A 12879-nucleotide genomic window follows, 5' to 3' on the forward strand; every position below is an offset into this window, starting at 1 on the left:
GTAGCAGATCTGGATATTTCCTCACTGATCACTTCTAAATAACCTAGCATTTTTTTTTTGTCATTCTTCCCGAATGTCATAGAGACACATGCGCGCACTCAGTCACAGTTTGAGCAAAGCCAAGCTGCTGTTAATTGTTTACCTACAGGTATGCATGTCCAGCTTATACGCTTTGGTCATCCCCTTGCTGGCAAAGTCAGGCGCTTTTGAGCACTGCACAGGTAATCCTACTTTGGCAGGAGCATGCAGAATGCATGGACATGTAGAACAGGCCTACTACGCACTACTACGGACAATGAAGACAAGCCCGTCTCTCATTCTCAGAAAAGAGCAGCAGTGCACACACGCACCTTAGGGAACGAGGCGTCATCGCAGTCCCTCATGAGGCTGACGAACTCGAGGGCCCGATTGGCCACAAACTCGGGCCGGAAGGCAGTCATGATGGAGTTGAGCAGCAGGGCACTGTTGCACTGCGCCTTGCAGCGGGCCAGCACCTGGTCCAGCAGGTCCTCGGAGGCCCCGTGGGCAACGCACTGCAGGATCCAGTCCAGCGCTGGGCAGTACAGCGTCAGGTAGGTGGAGAGGTCCAGCTTCTGCTGCCTCAGCAGCTGCTGCACCACCGGGCGCTCGAGCTGTGCAGGGAAGCACAAGGAAGCAGTGTCTTGCATGTGGTGGTGCAGAGAGTAAAAGCTGGACAAGACGCAGAATGGAGCAAATGACCATTTGACGTGATCACAGATGAAATGTGCCTAATGGCAAAGCTAGTGGAATGCAACAGGTCTCATGACAGCTCCTGAAACTGGTACTATCAGAGCTGTACATGCCTTCGGGGTACAGTTTGGTGAATGGGAGGAGCCAATGAGCAATATGGAGCAATATGGACTGCCCAAAGTCAGTTTGGAGAAATTTTTGAACCAAGTAAAATTGCACTTTGGAGCACTTTGGAGCAGTATGGAGCAGTTTGGCGTGGATAAGATTTCACTTTGAAGCAGTTTGGAGCAGGCCAAATTGAATTTTGGTAGAGTAATGGCAGATGGAATATGGCAGTGCACTTCGAAACCACGACGAAAGACAAAACAAACCAACATGAAGCCTGTAGCAGAAGCGCACTTTGTATCTATAGTATACTAGGATATAGTAGAGTGGGTCATGCGGTCATACATTGGTGCATTACGATTTAAACATATACCTGCGCTGACACTCAGGATTATGGCAGAAAATGTTCTCAAATTATGCGGTCCAATCGACGCGGCAACGTAATTTCGGGGTCCCTATATGTCACCGCAGACCCACAGAGCCGCAATCAACCCTGGGCTTGCTTAACATAAAACTACTGTAATCTGTTTTTATTGCGATAGCAATTATATGGACACTCCATGCGCACTTATGCAGTTGTCGTTGCTGTCACCGTGTCATTCCGTATAAAGTCCAGGGCCAATAACATCGTCGCCACACGCCGTATGCTTTATGTACGAGTGAAAGCGTGCAAGGGTGAGCCGATGATGGCTGCTCAATCTCGCATGTGCAAGGGAGCAAAGCGAGGAGGAAGCACACCGTCTTTCCTCGCGCACAAGGCAATGGGGAGAGGGGACAAGGGAGGGGTTCAACTGCGGCGGCTGCTGCATATGGCACGACCTATCTAGAAAGCAACCTGCGATGGGAACAGGGTGCAAGTGCTGAGAGTTTCGTGCGGGCTCTGCTTTCGCCACTTAGTTTGCGTCATAGCGAGGCAGCATAAAGGTCAATTCACTTGCTGCTGCTGTTGCCATGCTTCCTCACTCCTGCGTTTTAAAAGCGAGTTTTTGCAGTCATCGCATGAGATGTGTTCATGTTTGCTTGTGCGCACGTCGCGCCATACTTGTTAATTTAGACGCCCACTCTCTGAACCCGCTGCAGCGTGCGTCTTCCTAATATCTAGATCTCTTGCAGCACCTTTAGCCTACTTTTCGTTGCTTTGCCCCTCAGCTATATTGCCACACCGCTCGGTTCGCTCAACTGTATTATAGTACGCTCTAAATACAGCCGCCCTGGCCGTGCCAACAGCAGCGACAACAGCCGACTGTGGCAGCAAAGCATGCCAGCCACTTGCCAGAAGCACGGAAAAGTCCAGTGTTAGAAGCGCAAAAATTATCAGAAACTGCGCGGAAGGCTCCGTCACGCGGTGTGCGGAATGTGAATGGCTGCACTCTTTTTCGGAGGATGAACCCGCTCGCTGTTCGTGGCCACTGCCGGAGCACACGTGCCGAAGCCGTTCTGGTGCAGCGCGGTGCAATTTCGGTAAATTTTCTGTGTTTGCCACAGTTTGACTCAGGAATGTGCGTTTGTATCAAAATGGCACTACTGGCGTAACTGTGCCAATTAATAAAGGAAAAATCAGACATCCACCCATTCGTAGCAATTGCTACGAATGGGTGGATGTCTGATTTTCACTTTATTAATTACTTCTCTCCACCTTGTGGGTTTACGCAGAACTATTACGTCAAACTATTGCCTTTGCTTCGAGTTGTTGACAAATTCGACTTCACCCTACCATCTGCTAGCCGCCTGGTTAGCTCAGATGGTAGAGTGGCTGTCCCGGAAAGGCGGTGGTCCCGTGTTTGAGTCCCGGACCATGACAATTTTTCTTAAACTGCGAGGCTTTTCTTTCGAGGAACCCGTATGGGTTTCCTTTGTAGCAACTGCTACGAATGGGTGGATGTCTGATTCTCACTTTATTAATTACTTCTCTCCACCTTGCGGGTTTCCGCATAACTATTATGTCAAATTGTGCCAACTGTGACTGCGCACCTGAAGGGCAGGAAAGCACCATTTTAAGCAGATGCAGAGGTTGCGACAAATTGTTCGCTTAGCCCTTCATAAATGTCTCAAATAAACTGTTTCTATTAAAAAACTTTCTTTTTTTTTGAGAAGTCTGCTTTTTGAGAAGTCTGATGAACTGAGTGCATAGCACAGTTTCATAGCTGCCACTGCGTGCACCAGAAGGTGGTATGGGTACTGGTGAGCTACACGTCAAACTTGGGACTGCCAGCTTGTTTTAACTGTCTGGAATGGCCTTGTTTGGGAAATCTCGTGTACTATGGTGAAACAGTCCTTGTCGTGTTTCTTAAGCTTTGGGAGGCTTAGCTTACAGCTTTGAGCCACATGGACTCGTGGACTATTATGGCACCGTTTTTCCGTCAAAAGTGTTGGCTGTTAACGGGTTAAGGTGCCTTCCTGCTTGTGCAACGCCCACTCAAGATGGCATCCGCTGGCACCGAAGCTGCAAGTTTGGCTGAATGCAGCTCTCACAGAGTTAAATTCAATTCGATTTAATAGTGCCTTCATATACACACATCAGATTTTTGTTGTTGTTAGCCAAACCACAAGGCAATTGGCGTGGCAGTGAACTTACAGTGAACTACTGAACTTTTTGCGGCAGCGAGCATCATAGCAGAGAACAGAAAGGTACAGCCCAGCAAAGCGCCTCCAGCCTGTCTACGACGTGCACCATTTTCACTGTCAGGGTTGTACTAAGGGAGCACGGTAACACTGCGTAACTATGGGCAAGGGATGAGCACCACCACTATTGCCCATAGGCCCACTCATCTCCTTATCAACAACGATAAACACCTGTTGGCAGCAGCTAGCCAAGGCAACTTCAAATCATGGCTTTCCAGGCAATACACTGGTACTGTCCTTTTTTTCATTCTGCAGGCTCTTACAGCAAAGAATGCATAGCCTGAGGTTTCACATTGCCTCGTGTTTTAAACACGATGCCTCAGTGGAGAAGGTGCATTTGGAAAACTGCTTCTCAACCTCTCACCTGAGGATAGGTGAGAAGGAACTGCCAGAAATTCTCGAGGACGTGCTCGTGGACCTCCGGGGCAACCGACATGCCAACCTGAGCAAAACAATAAGAGGCACTCAGTAGAGTCCGGCTAAAGCCAGAGACGAAGCCGCAGACGAGGCTACCTACCCTGCAGAGATAGCACCGCGCGTAAGCAGCTACCAGGGGATCACCAATACCACAGATTGTGCCTGTCAGCCGAAGCAGCACCCCCGAATATTCCCTGGAATAAAGAAAAAAAAAAGAGTGAAGCTATAGTACTTACTGCATGAAACTCTTACAGTTAAACCACGATATAGTGAAGACGGCAGAATCGGCAATTTGCTTCGTTTTATTGAAATTTCGTTATACTGAAATTCAACCTTTTATGAAAATAAGTACAGTTGTTGACGTATTTTTGTTACACGGAAGGTGCCGCAAAATTTTCAGACTTGTCGGGCAATCAGTAAAAGCAAATTTCAATGGGAAAAAAGATCATTTTGTTGAATTTGAGAGTCAGCAACAAGCTTGTTCTAAGCAGACGCCTTTTGTGGGATACATGCGGACTTCATTAAAAATAATTTAGCTTATGATACAGCACATTAGCAGCAGCAGACAGCAAACATGGGACAGCAGAGACTGAAAAGCAGCCCATTGTTTTTAGATAGCGGCAACATTTTTCTGCGGCGTGGCTGCTGCCAATTTCGCCTGCTTCGGGAGCTTGTCTGCTCCTGAAGTAAGTAACCCTATTGCAGACTTTCACCATCACAAGTATTCCAAATGATGATTCGGAGACTGACAAGCAAAAGTTTCTCGTGATAAGAATTAAGTTTTCGTAAAGCTTGACACAACACCATTTGTAAAATCAGAAAACAAGCCAATTGGTACAGTTCGTAAAAATTTTGGGAGAGTTTAAAGGCATGGAAAACCCAATCAAGCGCTCTGCCTCCGCCCCCCCACCCCCATCGCGGTGTGTGTCATGTTCTGCGCCGCTGTGCGTCTAAGGTTGGTACTTCAAGTGTACCTGCACATGGGTACACTTGGATAGTTCTGTAGCACCTCTGCAGCCTAAATAAAGAGCTAGACCGTGTAGGGCTTACATAGGAAGTTTGGGTTGGTTGCTACAAGAGAACTTCTACAAGATAGACCTAAGGCAGGACACAGTCAACAGGGCACAGACTAAAGAAAAGTGACGGTTAATTTTATGACAGAAAAACTATAACATGGAAATGCAAAGCACAAGTAATCGGGACTGAGCTTGCAAACAGCTGCTGTGAAAGGATAAAACGGCCAACAGACAGGCAAGGCAGAGCAGAAAGAACTAACATAAATAAGTTACAGAACAGTTGGGCTTAATCTCAAAGCTGCTTTTGAGAAAAGAACTTTTTGCAACCATACATTATGATTACTCCACTCATCTTAGTCATTGTCTGAGCATACGCCAAACCAAATTAACTAGAAAACTGTTTTGCCTTAGCATGTTGAGAAAATTACTAGGTTACGCAACTCCAACAAGAAAATACAACTTTTACGCACGAGTACACAGGAGTACGTGCACTTTGTCAGCAGTGAAAGGTTAGGCTGCCAATGACAAGGCATTGAAGCATAAGAACTTCAGTGCCCAAACGACAATATTATTATTACATCTCCTCCCCCATTGTTCGCCACGCTGGGTTTTTTTTTTTTTTTTCCTACGAAAACACATTTTAGGTGCCCTCATACCCTCACTTGGTGGCACCTGCACATATTCCTGTGAATTCGTGGCATTTAACATTTAAAAAGAAAGTAATCTACAACCACCGACAAAATTGGAAATTTCGATTTGCGACAAAGCCACCTGCGTGCGGCAGAGCTGACCTGCGGGTGAGGAAGCTGCAGCAGCGAAGGATGGCCGTCTCAACGTAGAAGCGGGGGATGAGCTCCCGCACCGAGGCTATCTTGAAGAACCAGTTGCGACAGGTCTCCTTGGCAGACTCGGGCACCTGGTCCGGTGTGAAGTCCGCTGCACACAAGCACCGCTCCCGTATAAATGCGCCATTGTGCACAGAAACAAGACTGTACGAAGCACACCACACCACACAAAGCACTTTGTGTGGTGCGTGCTTCAGCTCTTCCAAAACGGGAGACGCATGGTATGATGTGGCATCCAGTATGATGTGCAATAACGATTTATAGTACAGAAAAACACAGACGGGCAGAAACAAAGGGCTAACAGACCGAGTGACAACCTGCAGCTCCTCTGCCGTCTCATTTCCTCAGTCCCCCTGTCTTTCTGCACTACGAATTGCCACGATGTCGAGCCAAGATGTCAAACCAACAATCTCAAACAGCCACGAGATGTGTGGTGTCGGAATGATGGCTGCTCTCGCTATGGGAATGCATTAGAAACTTGCAACCTGCTAATGGGTGCAGAAAACTTGTCGGACAGAGTTGTTGCTTCATTTGGTCATACATGAAACCGTGCACAGATTGTGCTGTGCATGCCCCATTTTAGTGACAATACTATGCTCATTGAGTGAAAGCCAGACACTTTCTCTGCATCTCTTAGGATGTGCGCGAATAAAAATGCAAAAATTACGTCGGCACTAAGCTTTTGCGTGCACATGCTTGCACTACGTAGAAAATATATAATACCCATTCCACTCTGTGGGTTCCATGCTGTTCGCAACTCTGAATCAGCCAATGGTCACACCGGCACCTCGCATCTGAACCGAAAAGGAGAAAGCCACACAAGTGGCCTGGCATAGTACTGTGCAGTAATAATAATATGAGCTGGTTAGTAAGCCTCCGGTTTGTCTTAATACCTTTACTGGCGACAGCTGCTATGTCGGAACCTTTTTGAATCATTGTAACATTTTTGATGTCCTAAATGAATGTCGTCGTGACAGCAGGGTTCTCCACATGGTGGGTACCAGTGGAAATTCCACCCACCACTCCGGTTTACCATTCCAGTTTACTGTCCACCTCACAATATTTACCACCCACAGCTTCAGTTGACCGGTCAAAATTCTTGGTTCTTTTTCTCACGATCCTCAGATGTTCCTTTGTCACGTAGGAAAGTATTAAAAAAAATTTATGCAGAAATTGAGAAAGTCCCATTTTTCTAGTGCACTGTCAACAAAAATCAGGTAGAAAATAGGGCGTCAGAAGGTGTCATTGCACCGCGGAGCACGCAATTTTCTGTTGACACAATGCCACCGTTTTGGAACCATCGTGAAGAGGAGAGACCCGACCTTCAAATAGCCATAATGCCATATTTAGCGATGCAGAAATAAAGCAAAAGAAGAATGGCTGTATTGGAAAAAAGAGAGAGAAGCTATCACATGTATGGCACAGTGGTTTTGATAATGTGAGCATATACAAGTTAGTCAAAGAAGGATTGCACAAACAAACAGGGACGAGATAGAAAACACGGACAAGCGCAGACTAGCAACAATGGTTTTGAAAAACATGCAAAATATGTGCCCTGGCATAAACATGTGTAGCACCTTAAATATTAGTGGTTAAATAGTAAACGTCTAGTTTGTACGGACTCACTGATGGCGTTGCCACGCACGTGTCACCAGACTTATGAATAAAGAATGCTTCAGCCATCTCCCTTGCTATCCTATCTTTGCATCTTGGCAGCACCTTAGTTTCTTTTACCAACTGCTTGCACTTACATTCTTTGCAATGTATTATACTCAATACTAACCCATATCCATAATCCGTATCCATAATCCATATCCATAATCCATCCATAATCCATCCATAATCCATACTCAATTCTTTTTCAAGTATGGATTACCGACACACCCAACCAGTTAGTACATACTTCTAAATTACAAGTTAGCCTAGGTATCTGTACCTAACAATACTGTGCCAGCTCACTTCTTAGTTTTCCTCAATTGAATTTTTAGACTCCTTTTCAAGAGCCACGTCATAGTTGAGTACAGAGTGGCTCGACAGTGTCAGCACCGCGAGCAAGACGCGGTGTGACTAACCAGGCAAGGGGACAGGCACCTTGCTTCCAGGCTTGAGGTACTCGGCCTTGGAGTGGATCCGCTGGTACACCAACTGGCCTGCACATGAGGTACCAGACAAAGACAACATTTTACAGGCCTCTCAACATACTATTGCTTTGAGAGCAAACGGCACCACCCGGCGAAAGTGCAGTGGACATTTGCCAAGAGAACAAGAACACTGCACTGCTATTTCGACCCTTATCTGAACTCCCTGACCGCTGTACATTCGTTGCAAAGTGCAGTTGTTCGAGTGCACGGATGGCTTCCACTGATTAGACCTCAGTTAATTCTACGTGCCTTCCGATTCGGCAGTGCTTGAAAGTCCCAAAAGGAGAGCCCACACATGTTAAGCACACCCCTTGATGCGAGTGCCAAGGAATTTAGACCAACTTTTTTCATGCGCCATCACGGCTGCACTAACAGAAGTCAAATGTACCATTGTGTCAGAAGAACTTCACATCGGCCTAGTTGGTGTTTACTGCATATCATATTGACCGCAAATAAAGACGGGGACAGAGGGGGAGAACACATAAACAGCACGGGTGGTATGTACTATCGTACATATCGATATGCGATATGTACCGCTGTGTACCTAAAGATCTCAGCTCGGTGGCCTCAAATAATCAGGTGCTCACAGCATAGGCACTGCTCATCATGTGCTATGGTGCTGCACCACCAGGGCTCACCAAAGTTGTCCAGGATGTCAGTGATGAGGACAAACTTGCTCGGGTAGAACTGCACCACCGACGTGTCCACCAGAAGTTTTGAGCACTGCATCAGTATGCACACGTATCGCCACATCACTGCTTGTTTTTGAGAACATGGTGCATCTACACCGTCGCCCACAGGCATGATAGCACAATACAATATACACAATGTCAAACTAGCATCTTGAATCGGCTCCCTGCATTGTATCCCAGAATGAGCAGCTTCGCAAAAATCTCAACTTCAATATTGTCATGCTTTTGCACTAAAACCTTTCCTAACAACGTGATGATTCAATCCTAAGGCCTCTGCAAGGAGCTGCAAGGGACCTGGGCTCATGTTCACAAACCTTCTTTCACATAAGTATCGCCTGCAAACTGGTCCTCGTAGCGGCGATTTTCACACTGCAACATCATCTGTTTTTTTTTTTTTTCTGCAAATAAAGCAATCCCTATTTCTATCATGAGTCGTGGGCATGCAAACATTGGCCAATCAGGAAACACTTTAACGCATGAAAAGTCTTGTTATGAAATGTTCTCCACTTCTGAAGTTTTAAAAGAACTTTAACGTGCTCAGGTGCCAACACCTTCCTGGTCACAGGTCTTTCACTACACTTATATGTAGGTGCATCATAGTCACTGATACAACAGCCATAAAGAAATATTTTTTTCCTGCAATGCTTGTCATTTCTCCGGCACATCACCATAAAATGTACCACGCCAAAACGTCAAGTTCACCGAAGGCACCAAGGGGAGATGCATCTCAGAGATCCCTTTTTGCTAATAATTAAACTAATTGGATGGAATTTACGCAATCTACTATAGGATTTATACTCCCATTTTCGAATATAATTTTAGTTCCTGAATACCTTATTTAGTTATTTTTCTGCGCTCCTTGGAATATGGTAAAGTAGGGTTGCTTGCGCAAAGTTTGGGCTTTGCACCAGGCCTAGCCAAAGTGTTATAAAATAACCTATACTGGCCCTTACAAACAAATAATTGCAAGAAAGCTCTCGAATTACTTTTGTTCACTTTCATTAGCTAAAGAAAGACTGGTCAATTTGGACTGTTGTTATCGAGAACTATCGTGACTATTTCTCAGATTAACATGACCAAAATTTCCACAAATTACAATAAAACCTAGACATACTTGCATTCAGACACCCTGGTGCATATGCAAGCAAAATTTGGCTGAGGTTGGGGGACATTACGTGCAATAATTTTTGTGTACAAATTTTAAATATAGCATAAGAATGAAAAAGATATTTAAAAAAACAGGAAAACAAAGTTGAAAGTTTCTAAACATGCTTATTACCTATTGCAGACGCTCAATTTGCATGAAATTTGGATGGGATGCAGACTACAGCCTTCCCAGAAAAAGGGTAAGACTCCTGCTGTGTAGGGTAGGTAGCAGAAGTGGTGGCGTGGCAGCGGTGATGCGACAGGAACTGTGTGGCAGTTGCGGTAGTGGCGCTTCGCTGCACATCTAAGTATGCATCATCAGCACAACATTGCCTGGAGAGGCAGGTACCTGAATGGCAATCTTCAGTGCGCGCACACGCTGGTCCTGGTCCCACGCTTGGCGTAGGGCCTGATGCAGCTCCTCGATGCGTGTGGTGTACTCCTGCTGAGACAGGTTCAACATCTCCCGCACCGAACCCTGCACCAAGCAAGGGGGCAGAGGACCCTCAGGGCAAGACAATGCTTTGAAGCTTCTGTGCACTTAATCACATCTGCGTTGCATCTATGGCTCACTACAAGGCCTTGAATCAACCGAAAAAGATACGAATCGGAGGGAGCATTTGCAGCTTTGTCTATTGTTTTCTTTCCACAAAAAGAGAAATTGCATCAGGACTGCATGACACACTTTGAGGACAAAGGATCGACTTGGAGCGGACATTGAGACGTGCCCGTTTGACACATTTACAAGTCAAGAGACTCACCTCTTCGAAGTCATCCAACTGCTCGAGACGGTTCTTGACCTTGTCCGTGACGGAACTCTGCGTCTTCACCACCACTGCACAGACACCATCATGCATGGAGCACAGGGCTCGGTGAGGGAGTGACAACACAAAATGAAAGACAGTGAGGTTTTTTAAACAGGGGATATCTCCAGTTGGCAACCCAATACTAGGGAAAGAGAATAGGAGTACGAAAAATTTGAAAAAAGAAAAGAAGGAACTAAGACTGTCTGCGCGTGACTATCACAAACAGTCTATCAAAGTTTCACACAGTGACAGCGTCACACACAGATATACAGCATCAGACAGTACACAGCGTCGCACAGTCACAGTCCACCATACAATCCTGTCTCCTTTACGGTGCACTAACACCGGCGATCCACAGCAGAAATGCGACCAACCACAAGTGGCAACCAAGGAGCAACACACAGCGGCTGATCCACTGGCAAGCGCGACCTACCTGTTGCCCCACTGAAATGCCTTGCAACTGGTGCCATTTGCATCTGCCCAAACTGCCACGCCTACAGCATCATCCTTTTCCTGTGCTATTCCAACATTCAATCCAATTGAGTCTAATCGCAGAGCAGAAAAATCAGGCAGTGAGTGACTGACCTGAAACGGTCACTTTTCGACCAACGTGAGCATTCGTGACCAACTTGGTTGCGCGATAACCGTGACCTGCCCGTATGAATTCGCCCTTACGTGATGCAGAGCAACACACACACATATACACACTCACACATGTCATGAATCACAGTGTTCACTAGATGGGGCATTACCTTTCTCGCCACCCGAGAGGAAGCTTGTGGCAATGGAAAGCTTCTCGGCAGTGGAGTACTTGGCCAGTATGGCGGCCTTCTTGTTCTCCCAGGGTTCGAAACGCGGCGAGACCACCTGCCTACGACCCTCCTCGGCTGCAGAAGAACTCGGCACGTCCAGGTCCTGCATGTAGCCACGAAAGCAGCATTTGCCTAAGGAAATTGTACGAACAAGTCAGACTCATCTCCGGGCTGGTTGACAACCGCACAAGAGCGAGATTCTCCATTCTCTCTGTCATAAAGGAAAGAGAATCTTCAGTAAGGCAGATCTGCCTTAAATTGTCAAAGATAGGTGCTGCTGGCGTTCTCACCTATTGCCCTAAGGCCGATGGTTAAATCCACATAAGTAACTTCAAGGGCCACTAAAGAGAACAATTATTTGAGCTCTATTAGTCAATTACCCTTCTACAGTGCCAAAAAGTCACTCTTACTGTGAGAACAGGTTTGACAAGCCTGAAAAGACAAAAATGAAAGGTGGGTGTGCCACCACTTTGGAAGTTGTCGCACCAGCTTGCCGTGACGTCAAGAATTTTACCTGTGTCTGCTCGTACCTAGTGATTTTTTTATCAGTAAACATGGACTACATTTTATTCTGAAGAAGCCCAAGAGTGAACTTGGCGAATTTCTAAAACCCTTACTGAGCAAAAATGGCCTAAAATATTTTAAAATTTAAATTCGCGATGTCACACTGATGTACCAGGGCTGAAATTTTGGCATGCAATTAAAAAAAAAAAAAGAACCGTGGCGTTCATTTTCACTTCTGATAATTATATCTTACCATGAAATTATTGTAAAAAGAATTTCAGAAGAATGCTTTATCAGTCTAAGTTGAGTAAACGCTTCTATTTAGTGTCCCTTTAACACATTTTTCAATTGTTCCGTCAAACAACGAAGAAACTTTGTATGCCTTGCCACTTTAAGAGCATGCAGGAGGCCACAACCAGGAACAGTGCTTTAATGCCAATGCCTCATGATAAACAAGGCTTCCAAAGCACAAACTGAGGTTATTTTTTGTATGTTCTAGTGTCCTTTGCTTCTCTTGGCACCAGCATGAACAAATTGCAAGCTCACCTGTGCTTACAACATGTGGGACTTCGAATTTCAGTGGTCCTTGGTTGTTCAGCATATGGAGCAAATCGTGACAGCGCAAGGACATTACATAAAATTACGTGCATGTAAGATGCAGAGAGCCCAAGAATGGAACCCATGTGTCCATGCGATTGCGTATCACACAGTCTCCAGGATCGGCCCAGTTTACTACTGCACTGTTTCAAGGATCAGCCTAATTCACGTGGTGGGAAACTGACTGCGCAGACAGGCCAAACCTCGGGCAAGAAGGTATCGAAAGGTTCCTTTTAATAAAATAATTATGTGCCTGAAGCCATATATTTGTTGCATTGAGGATATTTAAGTACCCTTGTCATGCCATAGCACCCCTACTCGTCATGGTAACTCGTGGCGAGCACAGTATGCTACACTATGCAACACGCCGCTGCTATCTCGGAGGCCGCACAGACCAGATGCATCTATGCGCAAATGTTGTGTGTAGACTGGAAGTGCAGTGATTAAATTATTCTTCTCTCTTCT

At 45.9% G+C, this 12879-nt stretch overlaps 1 protein-coding gene across 1 annotated transcript in view; it reads right to left on the minus strand.

Annotated features, from left to right (window-relative positions):
* The window catches only part of LOC142590023 (VPS35 endosomal protein-sorting factor-like), a 31926-nt gene that overhangs the window by 12577 nt on the left and 6470 nt on the right, over nt 1-12879 (minus strand). The window contains exons 4-12 of the mRNA XM_075701847.1: nt 11254-11416; nt 10457-10530; nt 10045-10173; nt 8496-8580; nt 7789-7866; nt 5663-5807; nt 3956-4049; nt 3803-3880; nt 351-632 (exon numbers count right to left, since the gene is read on the minus strand). Coding sequence (XP_075557962.1) covers nt 351-632; nt 3803-3880; nt 3956-4049; nt 5663-5807; nt 7789-7866; nt 8496-8580; nt 10045-10173; nt 10457-10530; nt 11254-11416 — 1128 coding nt within the window. The remainder of the gene's footprint in view (nt 1-350; nt 633-3802; nt 3881-3955; nt 4050-5662; nt 5808-7788; nt 7867-8495; nt 8581-10044; nt 10174-10456; nt 10531-11253; nt 11417-12879) is intronic.

Source organism: Dermacentor variabilis, chromosome 8 (genome assembly GCF_050947875.1).
Source record: "Dermacentor variabilis isolate Ectoservices chromosome 8, ASM5094787v1, whole genome shotgun sequence".
In the NCBI taxonomy this organism is placed as follows: Eukaryota; Metazoa; Arthropoda; class Arachnida; order Ixodida; family Ixodidae; genus Dermacentor; species Dermacentor variabilis.